The sequence below is a fragment of the Eptesicus fuscus genome, chromosome 18 (assembly GCF_027574615.1).
Source record: "Eptesicus fuscus isolate TK198812 chromosome 18, DD_ASM_mEF_20220401, whole genome shotgun sequence".
Taxonomy (NCBI): domain Eukaryota; kingdom Metazoa; phylum Chordata; class Mammalia; order Chiroptera; family Vespertilionidae; genus Eptesicus; species Eptesicus fuscus.
Genome location: NC_072490.1, coordinates 32594530 through 32609841, shown reverse-complemented (window position 1 = coordinate 32609841; position 15312 = coordinate 32594530). Strand labels below are relative to the sequence as shown.

At 53.6% G+C, this 15312-nt stretch overlaps 1 protein-coding gene across 2 annotated transcripts in view; it reads right to left on the bottom strand.

Moving 5' to 3' along the window:
* Nucleotides 1–2371: 2371 nt before the first annotated feature.
* Nucleotides 2372–15312, bottom strand: part of SPSB4 (splA/ryanodine receptor domain and SOCS box containing 4) — a 58737-nt gene continuing 45796 nt past the window's right edge. For both annotated transcript variants that reach the window (XM_028128208.2, XM_028128191.2), the window contains exon 3: nt 2372–2833. In XM_028128208.2, the coding sequence (XP_027984009.1) occupies nt 2706–2833 (128 nt within the window). In that variant the 3' untranslated portion in view covers nt 2372–2705. The remainder of the gene's footprint in view (nt 2834–15312) is intronic.

The window sequence follows — 15312 nt, the reverse complement described above, 5'->3', positions numbered from 1 at the left end:
TATGGGATTTTAATGTGCACCCGGGCTTGTCTCACCCTGTCAGCCAGCTCATAAAAGAGGATCCAGGAATCCTTGTCCTTGTCTCGTGGGAGTTCACTGTTTAACCAGAGACAGACAATTGTGGTGTTCAGGCAGAGATCCGGGGGACTGTGGACTTCTCAGTGTCTAAGGCTGTGAGATACTTCACAGTCAAGTCCACAACTAGCAGACTCCCCCTGAACCCTCCCAGGTTTGGGGTGTGTGTATGTGTGTGTGTGTATTTATTACCCTATACTTCACAGTCAAGTCCACAACTAGCAGACTCCCCCTGAACCCTCCCAGGTTTGGGGTGTGTGTGTGTGTGTGTGTGTGTGTATTTATTACCCTATGACGTGTGTTATGGTTATAGTCTAGAGCAGCAGTCGCCAACCAGTGGTCCATGAGGTCTGAAAGGTTGGTGACCGCTGGTCCAGAGAGTCCAACTCAGAAGCCTTGACCCAGACCCAGGCAGTGAAGCCTATGAGAGAGGCTGACTAGGGGATGTCCTGATGCGGTGCTGTGGGACTCACACCAGGGCTCTGGCCCCCTAAGCCTGAGGCCAGGCCTCTGCAGGAAGCTGCTTCCCACAACCTAAAGGAAGGACCCCCCCAGCGGCTGAGCCCAGCCTCCAGCCCAGGTCAGAAGGGTGGGAGAGCATGGCCCCTGGCGGCGTGCAGCATGGCTGGTTCTTTGGGTCTGCCCTCACCTAAGGGGTCTTCCCTAAAGAAGCAGGTGTGGAGGGCGCCTCTTCCTCCAGGAAGCCTTCCGCGCAGGCCCGTGTGAGCTCCTCTCATTTTATCAGGCTGCACTGTGTCCCCCCCCGGGGGAGGGGGCATATCTGCATGGCTGCTGGGTCCTCGGTACTCATTCTCTTGGCAGTGCCGGTTGGTGGGCCGTACGTACGGCTGAGTGGAAGTTGTGCCAGTCCTGCCCCGTCCCTCAGTCTGGATTGGCTCCTCCGGCCTTGAGCCTGGCTAAGCCACACACTAACGCTTCAGCAGTCTGCACGGCTCCTTGGGGACGAGGTCACTTCCAAAGTCACCCCCAGCCCCACCATGGGGCCTACTCCGAAATGGTTGTCTTTAGGGTTTGCCCTGCTTGGCCCTGTGACCCCTGCAGAGCTGCCCTTCGGACATCACAGCCCTGGCCTCGGGAGCTTGCCCTGTTTTTCCACCAGCACAGCCAGTTTCCCATGGGCCCAGGGCCTGGGCTCAGTTCTCTTCCGGGGCAGGCCTTTGTCAAATGGCTAGAGTTTGGGCTCAAGTGGGGACAAGACAGAAGAGACGAGAACAGCAGGGAGAGGGAATCTCATTCCTGCCTCTGGGTGTCTGGGGAAGACCAGCCAGGTTGACAGAAGCAGCCCCGCCCCCACCCCCAGAGCATGAATAAACAGCTGAAGGACTGAATGACACACTTTATTAGAAACGTTCCTCATTCATCAGTCAAATTCACATTAAAGTGGGGGCGGCAGTGCCGTCTGGGGCTCTGAGATTCCACTGCTGGGACAATTTCCAGTTAAAAATGAGTCTGGGCAGAGCGCGTGGCAAACACTCGCGGGATGCCCAGAGGAGGCGGTCTCAGCAGCAGCAGCATCCTTCCGGGAGGGGGCCGGGCTTGGAGCAGGCGAAGCAGGTGCCTCCCACGTCCACCCTTCCGGTCACAAGGCTGCCCCCACGGGCCCCACGCTGATAAATACACAGCACGTCACACACACACACATTTGAAACGAACAAGCTCGTACAAGTCTCCTAAAGTGAAAAAATAATTTGCTCCAATAAAGCTTTGTGGCAACCAGGCTGCATCCTGAGTGGATGGTTGCCTAGAGACCCCCGGCACCCCCGGAAGTCTCCCCGGGCATCATCCACCAGGGGGTTGCAATGCCCCCAACCCCCCCATTAGCACCTTTGGACTAAGACCTGCCCTCACTCCTCACACTCCTCTCTGAAAATGCACCTGCTACTTAAGATAATAATAAAGAAACACTCTGTCCCTGGGGTGAATTCGTGAGACTCAGCTTCCCTGAATAAGAGGTGCCTGGGGCAAAGGGGGAGGGGGCAGGGGGGTGGAGGTGAGGGGGGGGGGCAGGAAGGCAGTTGACACGGGTAAGTAAACGACTTTCAAAGAGGTAAGCCACTTGCCAGTTCTGCCTTCGGGCACCCCTTTCCCCGGGGCAGAGTCCTAAAGTATGGGGCTGCCCTACCAGGGGTGAGGGCCCAGAGGGGACCCGGTGGCTGCTGTCATCACTCATTATTCAGGGGCAGTTTCTCCCCCCCGCTGGCCCTGTCTGCTCCGGGCACACACAGAGAGTCTCCTGCCCCAATGTTTTATTCATTCTCTTGACTATGGAAACAGGCTCTCGGATCAATCCGATCCCATCCGATCCGATCCGTGGCTGCGGAGTCCAGCGGGCGGGAGGGCGGGCCCTCCTCCTCCGGGCAGAGGCCCCGGGTGCTTCGCGGCTTGCAAGGCGGTGTCGGGACTTGGGAGTGCTGCTTCTCAGGCAGCCAATACTGTTGGCCACAGACATTCATTTTTACAGTTGGGAATGCGTACTGGCCTGTCAAAGAACAAAGTTCTGGGGAAGCGGGGTGAGAAAGACCCCTTCCTGAATGTTCTGTGCGCCCCGTGAAAAGAGAGGCCGGGCCAGCGGCACGCCCACGGCTGCCCGTCAGCGCCCCCAGCCCTGCTCACTGGTACTGCAGGTAGTTTTTGAGAGACTGAGGCAGAGGCAGGGAGCCGATGTCCGGCAGGCGCTGGCGGCCCAGGGCCAGGCGGATGGATCTCCGGCACAGGTCCATCAGCGGCAGGGGCTCGGCTGCAAGAGAGGGAAGCAGGTTAGGGTCTCGCCAGTGCCTTCTCGCACCTTCTCCCCACCCGTCCTCCCACCCGCCCGCTGTGCACCGCCCACCTACCCGCTGTGCACCGCCCGGCCCATCGGTAAAGCGGAGCAACAGTTCGCAGGTTTGCGGCGGGATGGAAGGACGGGACGGGTGCACAGTGCCTTGCCCGGGCCACAGAATGCAGCGGGAGCTCGGGAGGCGTCGGTCCCTGCTCAGGGCCTGTTGGCACCGAGCACCACCCCGACCGGACGTGCCCTCTTCCTCCATTCAGACAAACAGCAAGGATTTTCCGTTTCATTCACTTAACGATGAATTAGTGACAAGGAGACTGTGAACTTCCTAAAGGACATGACCCTGACTCATCTGTCCCAGGCCCCAGCTGAGCCTGTGATCGGGATGACCCAGTGATCACCGGTTAAATGAATGAACGGACTTGCTGCTCCGGCCATCTCCTCTGTAGCTGCTGGAAGCTACTGAAACAAATTGCTCTGACCCGGCAGCACTTCCGTCCTGGCTCCCTCCTCTCCTGTCCTGTAAACTCCCCGAGAACAGGGCATGTTTTAATGGACTAGAGGCGTGTGGTGAGAGTTAAATGAGTTAGAAAGCGTAGAGAACTTAGCACAGCGCTCAGCATATAGTAGGTTCCGTAAACACCAAGTCCCTGGCTATCTCCCTCATGCCCAGGCCTTTGTTTGGTTGCCCTGGTGAGCCAGAGCTCGGGAGGACTGCTAGCAGGAGAGGCTCTGGCTGGCAGACAAGCAGTTCCTTTTCTGATGGGAGATGGGCTTGCATTTTATATCAGGGGGGAAAATTGAGCTGTTAAAGTTTGATAATCATTGTCAAAGCTTAAAAGCTTTCTTAATCACGTTAATGCTCTAGGCACAGACTAGGTCCTCAGGGCCCCAGATGCAGCCTTATCAGCACCCTCAGCTCCCTGTGTGCTCCCTGCCTAATTAGGGGCTGAACAGAAGGGAAGGTGGCCTTTTATCTTCACTCTTCTGCAATCACTGAAATCAACCCAGAGCCCAAACTCCAAAGGCAGAGAGAAAGGAGGGGCTGCAGTTCAGAGCACCTCTTTAGATCTCAGTGTGAAATATCAATCCTCTCTCCTAATTCCCATGACCGCATGGCAACCCCCAGTGCACTGAGAGAGCCCTGGTGCCGCTGCGGGGCTTCCAGCTCGGAGGACGCCAGCACCGCGGGGCCCTCCCTCCAGCTCCTCCGCCTCAGAGCTGTCAAATATCAAGGTTTAGAAATGGTGGGCGAAAGGGGCCACATGCTAATCTGACTGGCTCAGGGAAGGCCTGCCTGGCGGCCTTGCAGACCTAGAGACCTAAAGTAACCACAAAGGATGGTCTGAAATGAAAACTTTTAAAATGAAAAAGCAATTTATGGTGAGTGGTCATGTCCTAGGCTGGAATTTCCCCTGATAAAGGTTAATCTTTACTTTAACTGGGCCTATTGTCTTTTTCTATCTATGATAACTTGGAATGTCAAAGTAATTTTCCTTTTTCTGGGCCCCTCAAAGCACAGGCACTGCTCTGTGGAGACCACAAATCCCCTCATTGTCATTGAGTTAATCGTTGACTGTTAACTACCTTGTGCCCAGCTAAGTAAAAGAAGTGTCTATCATTTTACTTTTTATCCAATCCCAGAGGTTTCCCCGCTTTGCTTCCTCCCTCCTCCCTAAACCATCACCAGTGGATTTTGTGTAACCCACTTATGTCTCCTCTTTTGATTGTAATGTGAAAAACAAGGTGCAAAACGGCCATTCTCCGGAGCATTATCTCAGTCCATTGAGATTCTGCTTCCTGGCAATTGTTGACAGTTTGGCTCAGATAAACTCAGAAAAAAATTCCTCACAGGTTTGAATGTTTCTTCCGTTAACAAAATGATCAACAAAGTGATGAGAGGCATTCTCAGAAATGCTTTCTGACTAAAGATAAAATTTAAAAAGAATCATTGTTTGCAAAAATGAATATCCAAATGGCCAATAAATATATGAAAATGGGTTCTACTTCCTGAGCCACCAGGGACATACAAATTAACACGATACTGTGACTCTCCGAGAAGCCAACCAGGATGGCTAAAATGAGAACAAGACAATAGCAAGTGTTGGTGAGGATGTGGAGCAACTGGAATTCTCATAATGCGGCAGGTGGGCGGGTAAACTGGCACGCCCACTTGGGAAAACTGGAGGCATCTCCTAAAGCTGAACCTATGGCCTGCAATTTTACTCCCGGGTGTACACATGTTCACCCAAATGCACATACACGAATACTCATGGAGGTAACCAACTGCAAACAACAACTTTACTATCCACCAACAGTGGGATGTCTACATAAATGTGTATCTTCACAGAGTCAAATACTAATCCACCATGAAAATGAAGGAACCACAATTGCATGCAAAAATATGGACGAATCTCTCAAACATAAGTATGAATGAAAGAAAAGTACATTTTGTGTGACTTTACCTGTACCAAGTCCAAACACACAGAGGGATGAAGTTAGGCAGTGGTGATGTGGCGGGAGCAGTGATTGGAAGGGGGTACGGCAGGATGGAGCTCCTGGGGGCCTGGTATTGTTCCCCTTGATTTGGTTTGATTTCTGCCTATACCAGTGCGTTGCGTTTGTAAAAATCATCAAGCTTACTCACCTGAGATGAGTCCACTTTCTGCATAAATGTCAAGAACAAATTCACTGTAAAACAATGAGTCACTGAGTCCAGAGTGCTTCATTCAGCTCCCTGCTGGTCGAGTGTGGATACAACACAAGCCAGGGAGGGCAAAGTAGGGAGAGGGGGGCTGGCTTGGAATCCTGGCTCCTGCTCCCACCACCAGTGGGCCAGAGAGCTGGCTCACCTTCCTGGAGCCACGTTTTTCTCATCTGTGGAGTGGGGAGAGCAAGGCCTCCATCATGCATTGTGACGATGGCAAGACAGAGCATGCTCCTTTCCTTAAAGGCATTCTCTTATTTCATGCCATGAGCCTAAGAAGTACGTTTAAAAATAGTAATAATTTGCTTATTGTGGTTCAAAAATGCCTCGGTACATCATACTAATTGTCGACAATGCTATGCTCTGGTTGAAGATTTATTGGAGCCGGAGCTGGATGTCTGGTTCTGTGTTAAAAATATCACCAGGCGATCATTTCCAAAGTTCTCCAGTGTCCTGTATTTTCCATGATTCTCCATCACTATCCCCCTGCACGGCCCTGAGTAAGCCACATTACTTCCCAGGACTCTGTTTTTCAGGCAGTAAAACGGGGGAGTTAGCTATCGGACTATGAAGGTCTATGACTGTGACAGGAACGAGGAGATCTTGGCACAGGGATTGGTAGCTTCAGCTGCTTCCCTGGGCCCCTCCTAGTCTCCTCTGCATGCAGTGGGGAGATGCTAAGACATGAGTCCCCACCCTACCTCCATCCCTGCATTTATATTTTGGGTAAAATATCAACATTTTAAGGTCAGGAGGTGTAATTCTTCTGCAACAGTTGCAGACAATGATCAGCAGATGGAGGAAGGTTTGAGCAACAGCCCTGAAATCGGAACTTAAGTAGACCGGGCACTGTTGTTGTTTTCAGGAAAAGAAACGAGAAGACACACATATGGGCACGCACACACACTCTATGTGTCAGACACATCGCTAGTCACTTATCCACAGCCTGTGGCTTCGGTGTCTGAGGACGGAATTGCCTGCTGGCCTCTGGGCCTCTCATGCAGCTCCTTCAGCTGGAACTCCCTGCCCTGCACGGCCTGCCGGGCCTGCCTCCTCTTTCAGGACCCAAATCAAGTGCTTCCTCCTCCCCAGTGACTTGGCTCCTCTGCCCTCGGCCTGCACCTGGCAGGTGTCAACCCACTGAGGTAACTACATAAACGGACACGTGTATCATCACCCCCTCACCTCTCAACTACAGCATCCCTGTACCTGTTGGCCCTGGCATGGCCAACAGAGACCTCGGCTCATGTCTAGAAAGCATTTGGAGTTTTCTCTTAACAAGCCTCACCATTTCCCCAGCAAAGAGGGTGGTGACAGGGGGGACACAGCAGCATCTTCAGATGAACTCTGTGCCGACAAGTGTCATTGGCCCAGGTGGTCCCACAGCCCAGGTGGGGCCTCATGTTTCCCGGGGATTGAGAGTGAGCAAGTCACTTCACATGCTCAGGAGCCCTACACAGCCAAACAGTCCAAATAAGGCATGGCCTTCCCTAGCCACCCTGCCAGGCAGGGACATGGGGAATCTCCAAAGGGTAGAACCCAGAATAGGGAGAGCTGGAAAATGCCACCTGAACTGGGGGGGCTGTGTCCCTCCCACCCAGCCTGTCCCTGAAACTACAGAAGAGATGTGCGTGTGTGTGTGTGTGTGTGTGTGTGTGAAGGCCCTGAGAACAGTGCTGTGAAGCAGGAAAGGCAGTCAGCAGGCCAGACGTCGGGATGGGGTAGGAGGGTGGAGATACCAAGCAGAGGACAGGTAGCCCTACTCCCCAGGGGTGAACACAGCTCTCACCAAAGGGGCCCTGGAGAAGCCCCAAGCTCCAGCAGCAAAGGCAGACTGGGCCTGGAGCAAACACCAGGGCAATGCCTTAAAGAGCTGTAATGCCACGCCTGGGCTGCTCTCTGAATGAGGCGGGCGGCCTCCGGAGGCCCCTGCCAGTGCTGAGTGCAGTGGAGAAGCTGAACGCTGCGTGAGTGAGCCCTGTACCCCTGCAGAGGGACTGGCTGCCCGGAGCTCCTTGACCCAGTGCCCAACAGGAGAGTGTGTCCAGCAAAATATTCTCAGCCAAAGACTTCCATGTGCTTCCAGCAGAGAGGGAGTTATGCTGCTGCAGGTCAAACAGCAGCTCCACTGTCAGATGTGTCCAGTGAAAGAAGAGCCTCTACCTGCCCAGTCTGAAAGTTACTCGAGGGGGCACTCCAGGAAAATGAAAAAGGAATCCCGAGAAAGGGGAGAGTCAGTGGAACTCAGAGTGAAGGAAGGTCCCTGAATGATGGGAAGATCCATTAGGTCTTGATGCTTGGAAGAGCCTCCTCACAGTGGCCTTCATTTCTCTAAAGCCCTCCCACCCCCACCCCCACCCACTCCCCCACCCACAACGCTCTGTGCCTCCTCACCTCTGACCCCAGCCCTCAGCTTCCCCACCACTCACATCTCCCACTGTGCCCACTGCACTTCCACGTCTCTGAGAGCTCCCTCCACCTCCCGCCTTAACGGAACCGCACATTCTCTCCCAGGACACCACTGCCCTTCCTTCCACCTGCTCTGGGGCTGTTTGTGCTCCCCGGCTGTGGCTCCCACGCTTGTGGCACGTGCCAGGCGGGCTTCTGAGGGAGGTGGGGCCGGACTCCTTGCTTCCTTTTGCCACATACAAGGCGCCTCCATCTGCTTGTGAGAAATCCCAGCCCCTCCACAGCTCACACCACTCGGCTCAGTCCTCTCTCTCTCCTCGCTGCTGCTGTCTACTGACCTCTGATCCTGGTTTGCCAGGGCTCTGGCCTGGCCTCCCAGGCCCCCTCTCCACCATACCTGCCTCGACCTCTGGACAGAATCCTCCACAGACACACCCGCTTATCACTCAGGCTCCTGGCTGTAGACTGCCTCATCCTCCAGACACTCTCCTCCTCCCCCCAGTGACCCACTCTCTGGGCCACACATGGATGTCAACATCACCCCCAAATGCCCTTTCTAGTGCTTTAGTCTCTGACCACTGGATCAGTCACCCCCACTGTGACCCTATTTCCCATCACAGAAACCTCTAGACTTCAGAGCCCTCTCTTTTTGCTCAATCCATCAGCATTCCTTTTCTCCACCTTCCCTCTTCACCCAGCTGAACAACCCACTATTCCCAGAGACACAGGGCCTGAGACAGGTAGGCATGACGGGGTGGCCAGTGAGTGGCTGGGGGAGCAGGGCTGGGGCCTGGACAAGTGGGAACAGCAGCCTCTTGAGTTCAGGTTATCTCTATTTGGTTCCGTTTCCGGGCCTCCTCTCCTCAAACCTGCCACACAGCTGAGTGGAAAGTGGCTAAGGAGCTGGCGGCCCTGGTTCAGGCCAGCCTAGGCCAACAGCTGGCAGAGTGGCCTGCCTGCCTTCCCAGGACCTCAGAGCTGCAGTGTGGCAAGTGGCTCGGCAGAAAAGACACATGGTCCTGGCCACCAGCTGACACTTGGCAGAGCAGAAATCACAGATTAGGTTAACATGTCCATGAAAAGTAGATGGCAAGCCAGTGATATAAATGTTAGCTGATGTAGAGAGCACCTGGGAAAGGCCCCTGAGCTGATTGTCGTCTGAATCCAGTGGTGCCTAGCAGAGCCATGCCCTGGAAACATACCTTGCTACAGGCAGGTATGTTGTCAGTCTGACCTTTAGTTCAGGTGCCAGGGGGTGGATTTCATTATCTAAATCCAGCCAGGCACCAGGAACAAACACAATTATCTGGGCCCACCCAGAAGTGATGATTACAAAGAAGCCACAAGAATGCACATATTTTCTTTATCTTAAACTTTAGTAAAACTTCCTAGTATCTTACTCTATAAAATAAATGCTGTATTGGGTCTGGGTCCCTGTCTCTCCATCAGAGGACAGCTGTCCCACCTGGTCCCAGCTTTCCCTACTGTCTTTGTGTCTGTCTCTTTCATTTTCTCAATCCCCAGTCGCCCCTACTCAGGACTCCTGTCTGCTCTCTAGCTGTGCTGGTCGTGGAAAAGAGAAATATTTATATCTGCTGCCCCAGCACGGCCAAGGGTGAACCTGAGGAGGGGTGGTGAAGGATTAAAGAAGACAGAGCAGATCTCCCATGCTTGGATGAGGACACAGAAAAGTCCAGCCTGCAAGCCCATGCTTTATTTTATAGTCTCATTAAAACAAGGGTAGATTAACATGTATACAAATGTTCTTGTTTTGGCAACACTTGCTGTACCTCCCACAGCCCATTAGCTACTTAGGAAGGAATTAGCGAGGGCTACAGGTCAGGTTTAATTATGCTAAGAGAGCTCTGCCCTCCAGGCTGGTACTTGTTTGTGGCCCTGCCACAGGTCAGTCCAGAGGCTTAATCCTATAGCTGCCCCCTACAAGCTGAGCCTTAGAGACCCAGGGTTGTGGCTCCCAAGTTTGAGGCAAGGGCAGGTGGGCTTCCTGGAGGAGGTGGTGCGGGAGAAGGCTGTGGAACAACCCCAGCTGGAAACATCCCGTCGTGTTCAGACATCATCATCTTATTTTCAGTTCAGGAAATGTGGTTTCCCTGCCCCCGACCTGCGACAAATCCCTGACTGCCCCGAGGTGCTATGGAATCCTTCCCAGCAGCTGGTGTGGTCTCGTCCCTGGAGACTTCGGGCTGCCACATGCAGCAACTGGCTCTTGTCCTTGCCAACCAGCCCTTGTGGCTCTGCCTTGACATCATGGGGCTGAGGCTGGGGCTGGGAGAGGGGCACCGGCTCCAGTGAGCACCGTCTCTACAGAGGCAACGGCAGCTGGAGAGCCCTCCAGCGAGGTCCCGGCAGCGGGCAGAATTAGAAACACTGCGCCAGTTCCTCCGTCTGGTGGAAGGTGCTCCTGACTCAGCTGAAACATTTCCCAGAAAATCCGACTGTTTTCAGTTTGGAGCCCATCCTGCTGGCTGCATGATGGCTGGACGAGGGCAGCCCCTAGTCACATGAGAACCTCAGGGCGGGGCCTCCAGCTGGCATGCACCCTGCACCACGGGACAAGTTTCTCTGCCTCTGCAGCCATGGGGACAACCTGGCTCCGTGCGGATGCTGAAGGAAGCACATGGGACTTGGGGAGACAGGGGTGGGAGCAGACAGCCCTGCAGACAGTCGGTGCTCGTCCCACCCAGGGCAGGGGCAGGCCCTCAGGGATGGGACCCCCATTCCTCATGGCGCGTCCCCTTCTAAAGAAGAAGAATAAGGGGTGTGGGGCCACAGGACTTGCCTACCAGAGAGCAAGACCTACTTAAAGCCACAGCAATGAACACAGTGTGGTACTGGCACAGGAATAGACAAACTGGAAAATTCTAGAACAACTAGAACTAAGCACGGCATTGTTTAGACACACATCTATATGTGGAAAATCGATAAGGAAACAAGCAAAGGAAAAGTAAACAGGAACTTCAGAGGCGTGGTGGTCTTGGGCGGAGGGTGGGGGTTGGCAGGGATGAGGAGGGAGGAGCACAGAGGTACCTCACTGTCTATGACTGGTCCTCGGGCTCAGGGGTGGAGTCATGGTGGCGCTGAATTGTAAAGAAGGAAACACATCAATAGCAAATTAGGGGCTATGCATGGCACCAACTGTGAGACTATAGCACAACCAAGGGTTATGTTTAGCCCAATTCTGTGTATCAGAGGTTCAGCTTCAGAGAGAGAGAGAGAGAGAGAGAGAGAGAGAGAGAGAGAGAGAGAGAGAGAGAGAAAGTAAATGAGAAAAGTTGGTCTCAATTTGCCTCAAACAAGAGCGTGGCTAGAAGATGGGTGAGAGTTAAACTCTCGTTGATAAATAGGGATGGAGTCACCCTTGCCTGAGCGCTTAGGCTGCTCAATGGACAGCGCTGCGGGCCAGGGGCAGCAGCCGGCGGCAGTGAGACCTGGAGATGCCTTCTGGCCGCATCCTCGGGGAACGTGCCAGGATGAGACGAGGGCCAGAGGCCAGGTACCCACCTGGCACAGGGGGGCGATCAATACATGACAACTGTTGTTTCAGCGCAGTCAGTCCTTCAGGACAAAGTGAACGCAGGGGCAGCTGGTGCGGAGCTGAGGGCAGGACACCAGGTGGGACGCCGCTGTGTCCACAGCCACAGGTAACTCCACCCAGAGGTCCGAGGGGGGCAGAGCAGCGGGTCAGGGAGCCGGGTCCGAGTCCTGTTCTGTGGGGTCCCAGCTCCAGCCCTGTCCGTCAGCCTCCGCTCCGTTACAGGGTGTTCCTTCCAATCTTTTCATCAGAAGCAGGAGCATGAGGAAACCCATAAATGTTGGCATATTTTCAAAGTCCACGCTGGTGGCCTCACTGGGCGCCTCGGCAATAATAACAAGTTATAATGGGAAGAGTCGCAGCAAGGACTCACACAGCACCTCCCACGTCATGAGATGCTCTAAGCACTTCACTGTCTGCTTCTCACTGCGACCCGATGAGGTAGCTACTGATATGCATGCCCGTTTACAGACTGAGGAACCGGGGCACAGAGGAGTTAAGTAACTCAATTACCAAATCGAAGGGGTAAAAATGAAACTGCAACTCGGGCAGCCTGGCTCAGGACCCACCCTCTGTTGCCAGACTTTCCTGGGGAGGCGGGGTGACCGTCGCTGCAGAGGAAATCTTCCCCAGCCACACTCATCTGTCACTCGGTCCCGGTGCCCCAGGCCCTGCCCCTCAGCCTGGCTCCATGTGCTGGTGCTGGCTCACCCCTGTGTACTGAGGCCCCTGAGGGCACTGGAGGTGGGCCCCTGACCCAGCAAAGCCCTGCCATGGGCTCGCAGGTAAGCTGTGAGGTGGCCCCGACGAAGGACCCTGCCTAGTGGGGGACAGTGACTACTGGGTCGTCCCACCGACCTGGTCCTGACGGGCATTTGGCCTGAAGAGTTTGGAGAGGAGAAGGAAGCCAATGCAGACCGTGTGAGGGGGTCTTCTCCCTCCAGGCCCAACCACCAGGCTCCGCCGCTAATGCAGCCCTCGCCGCGCTCTTCCCACCCATCGGGGCTGACGGGCACGGCTGACTGCTGGTTCCCAGCACATAGCCAAGGTCAGGCACACTTCCTTCCACTTGGGGAACGTCACCAGGTTAGCCTCTTGCTAAGCAGCACGAGCCCCTGGGGTTTAATATGAAGGCTTTCTAATGGATTTATTGTGTTTGTTTGACCTTTCCAAGTGTGAGCTCAGACCAGGCCCAGAGGAGGGTGCTGGAAGCTTGTTTTTCTTAAGTTAAGCAAAACTGATAAGTAAACGGAATTCTTGGATGGAGTCTGCCAGGTTTTCTCAACAGAGTAGCTTCAGTCAAAGAGAGCCAGTTAGGCTCAAGAGGAGGCTGCGCTCACGGATGGCTCTGGAGGAGGGGGAGTGTGCCTCCAGAGAAGTGGTAACTGAGGAGGTCTGCAAATACAGGTTTTTCAGCGTGGAAAGAGCCACGCCACAGAGAAATAGCTAGCAAACTTGGGAACTACTGCTCTAGTTCGACTTCTAGTTTCAAGGCAAATAGTTCCTTGTTTTAGGAGACTTTTTAAAAAGTTAATGATCAGCACGGCCGGTGTGGCTCAGTGGTTGAGCATTGGCCTATGAACCGGGAGGTCACGGTTCGATTCCCAGTCAGGGCACATGTCAAGGTTGTGGGCTTCATCCCTAGTGTGTGTGTGTGTGTGTGTGTGGGGGGGGGGGCGGGGAGGAGGGGGGGTTGTGTAGGAGGCAGCCAAACAATGATTCTCTGTCATCATTGATGTTTCCAGCTCTCTCTCCCTCTCCCTTCCTCTCTGAAATCAATAAAAAAATATTTTTTAAAAAAGTTAATGATCAGTGCATGAATGAAAATAACTTCTATAATCACAAATACGTTTGGACTTTAGACCAGAGGCTGCAGACTGCAATGCCTCGGGGCTGGGCAGGTCACCTGAGTAACTATCAAGGAGCAGGTGTAAGCCGTGGGCAAAGGGAGAGGGTGGGGCCTGTGGTCCCCACAGGACATGCAGAAGGGGCCGCCACTCAGCTCCAAGCAGGAAGGTGGGCCCGTGTGACAGATGTCCTGCTCTTTCCCAAAAAAAGGCCAGGACTCAAAGATTTGTACGTGCTGTCCAGGTCACTTTAATTTAGTGTGGCCAAATAAAATATTCCCAGGCCCAGACACAGCCGTGGGCTGCCACTGCCACTTCTGTTTCGGAGTGAATCTCACCTGCCACCTTTATGGCAAGTCGGCACCTGCCACCCCACTTGGGGGCAGCCCATCCTCAGAATCTGCCAGAAGCTCTGATCCAACCACAGGGGCACGGCTCCCCCAGATCCAGGCACCTGCTCACCGTGCTTCGGCGCCGTGGCCAACTCTAGCTGCGATCCCCATAACTCTGTGCAAAACCCAGAACCTGGCGAAGACCCACTCTCTCCCTGAGGTCTCCCAGTGCGGTTCTCAGGGTCCAGCCTGGGAAGCGCTCCCTCTCTTGCTTTTAAACTAAACGTGTGAGAACAACTTAGGTTTACAAAGCATGCTGTCTTTTCCGAGGACCTTCACAAACATCCTATCGGCAGTGAGAGAATCATTCCACAAACACACTCACGGATGTCTGAGGCCCTAAGGAACCTATACTGACCAGGAAGCAGAGAGAGATGCTGATTTCAGTTATGTGCAAACCGGAGCATTCCACTTTCTCGTGCGTCGGACTCCACTCTCGCGGCAATCTCTCCCGAGCCCACGCCTCTTTCCTGCCTCATCAGTCCCATCTAGGGACCTCAAAGAGCCACGTACTACATGCTGGGCCCTGGGCCCCAAATCTCTGACACATCATTTCCCTCCATCCTCACTACAAGCCCATGAGAGAGATGCTACAGAGCCACAGTCCCTTATCCAAAACCCTGGGGCCAGACTGTTTCAGAATTCAGAGAATTCCAGAGCTTAGCAATTTGGCTGCATATGCCATATATATATATATATATTGCATAACATCCCAGTGGTCTGAGGCAGCGCCTGCAATCAAACACCTTCCTATTTCTATAGTGAAACCCATGAATATTCATACCGAGTGAAATAAGAAATGACTATAAATAGCGTTACACCAGTTCAGGTTGAGTGTGGCTGCCAAATGAGTTTGGCTCAAACTTAGGAATAAAGTTTTGGTTTTCAGAACACAGTCCTACACGAGAATCTTCATTTTACAGAGAGACGACGCTGACGGGTTAAGTGACTTGCCTAGCGAGGGTCATCCTGGAGATGGGATTCAAGCCAGAAGTCCGTCTTCAGAGCCCATGTCTATAACCACGTCGTTACACGGGGAAAGAGCACAGATTTCTGTGGGAAACAGCTGAATGTTCTAATCCCTGCTCTGCCACTTAGGAGCTGTGGGGTTTGGGCAAATCTCCACCCCCGAGGCCCTCAGCTTCTGTGGAGGTCATTAGAACTCTTCTCAAATATCCCAGCTCTCACACACCGGGCACAGGATCAGCTTACCCTTCCCCACTCATTTGAAGGTAGGTGTGGCCATGAGACTTACTTTGGCCGGAGAAATGTCAGTGGAAGTGACATGTGTCACTTCAACTGGAAGTTTTAGGAGCTGGTATGTGTATTACTGCCTTTTATTTTCCATTAGTGACCATTGGGGACTGCTCCTTCTGCCCTGGACCTGAAATGCGGACACAAACCTTGCAAAATCGGGCCTTCTGCTGACCAGCAATAGGCATGCAGCAAGGGCAAAAACAAACGTGTTTGAAGCTAGTGCCATTTGGGGCTTGTCTGTTACTGCAGCAAGACCTGGCCTATGCTGACTGATATAG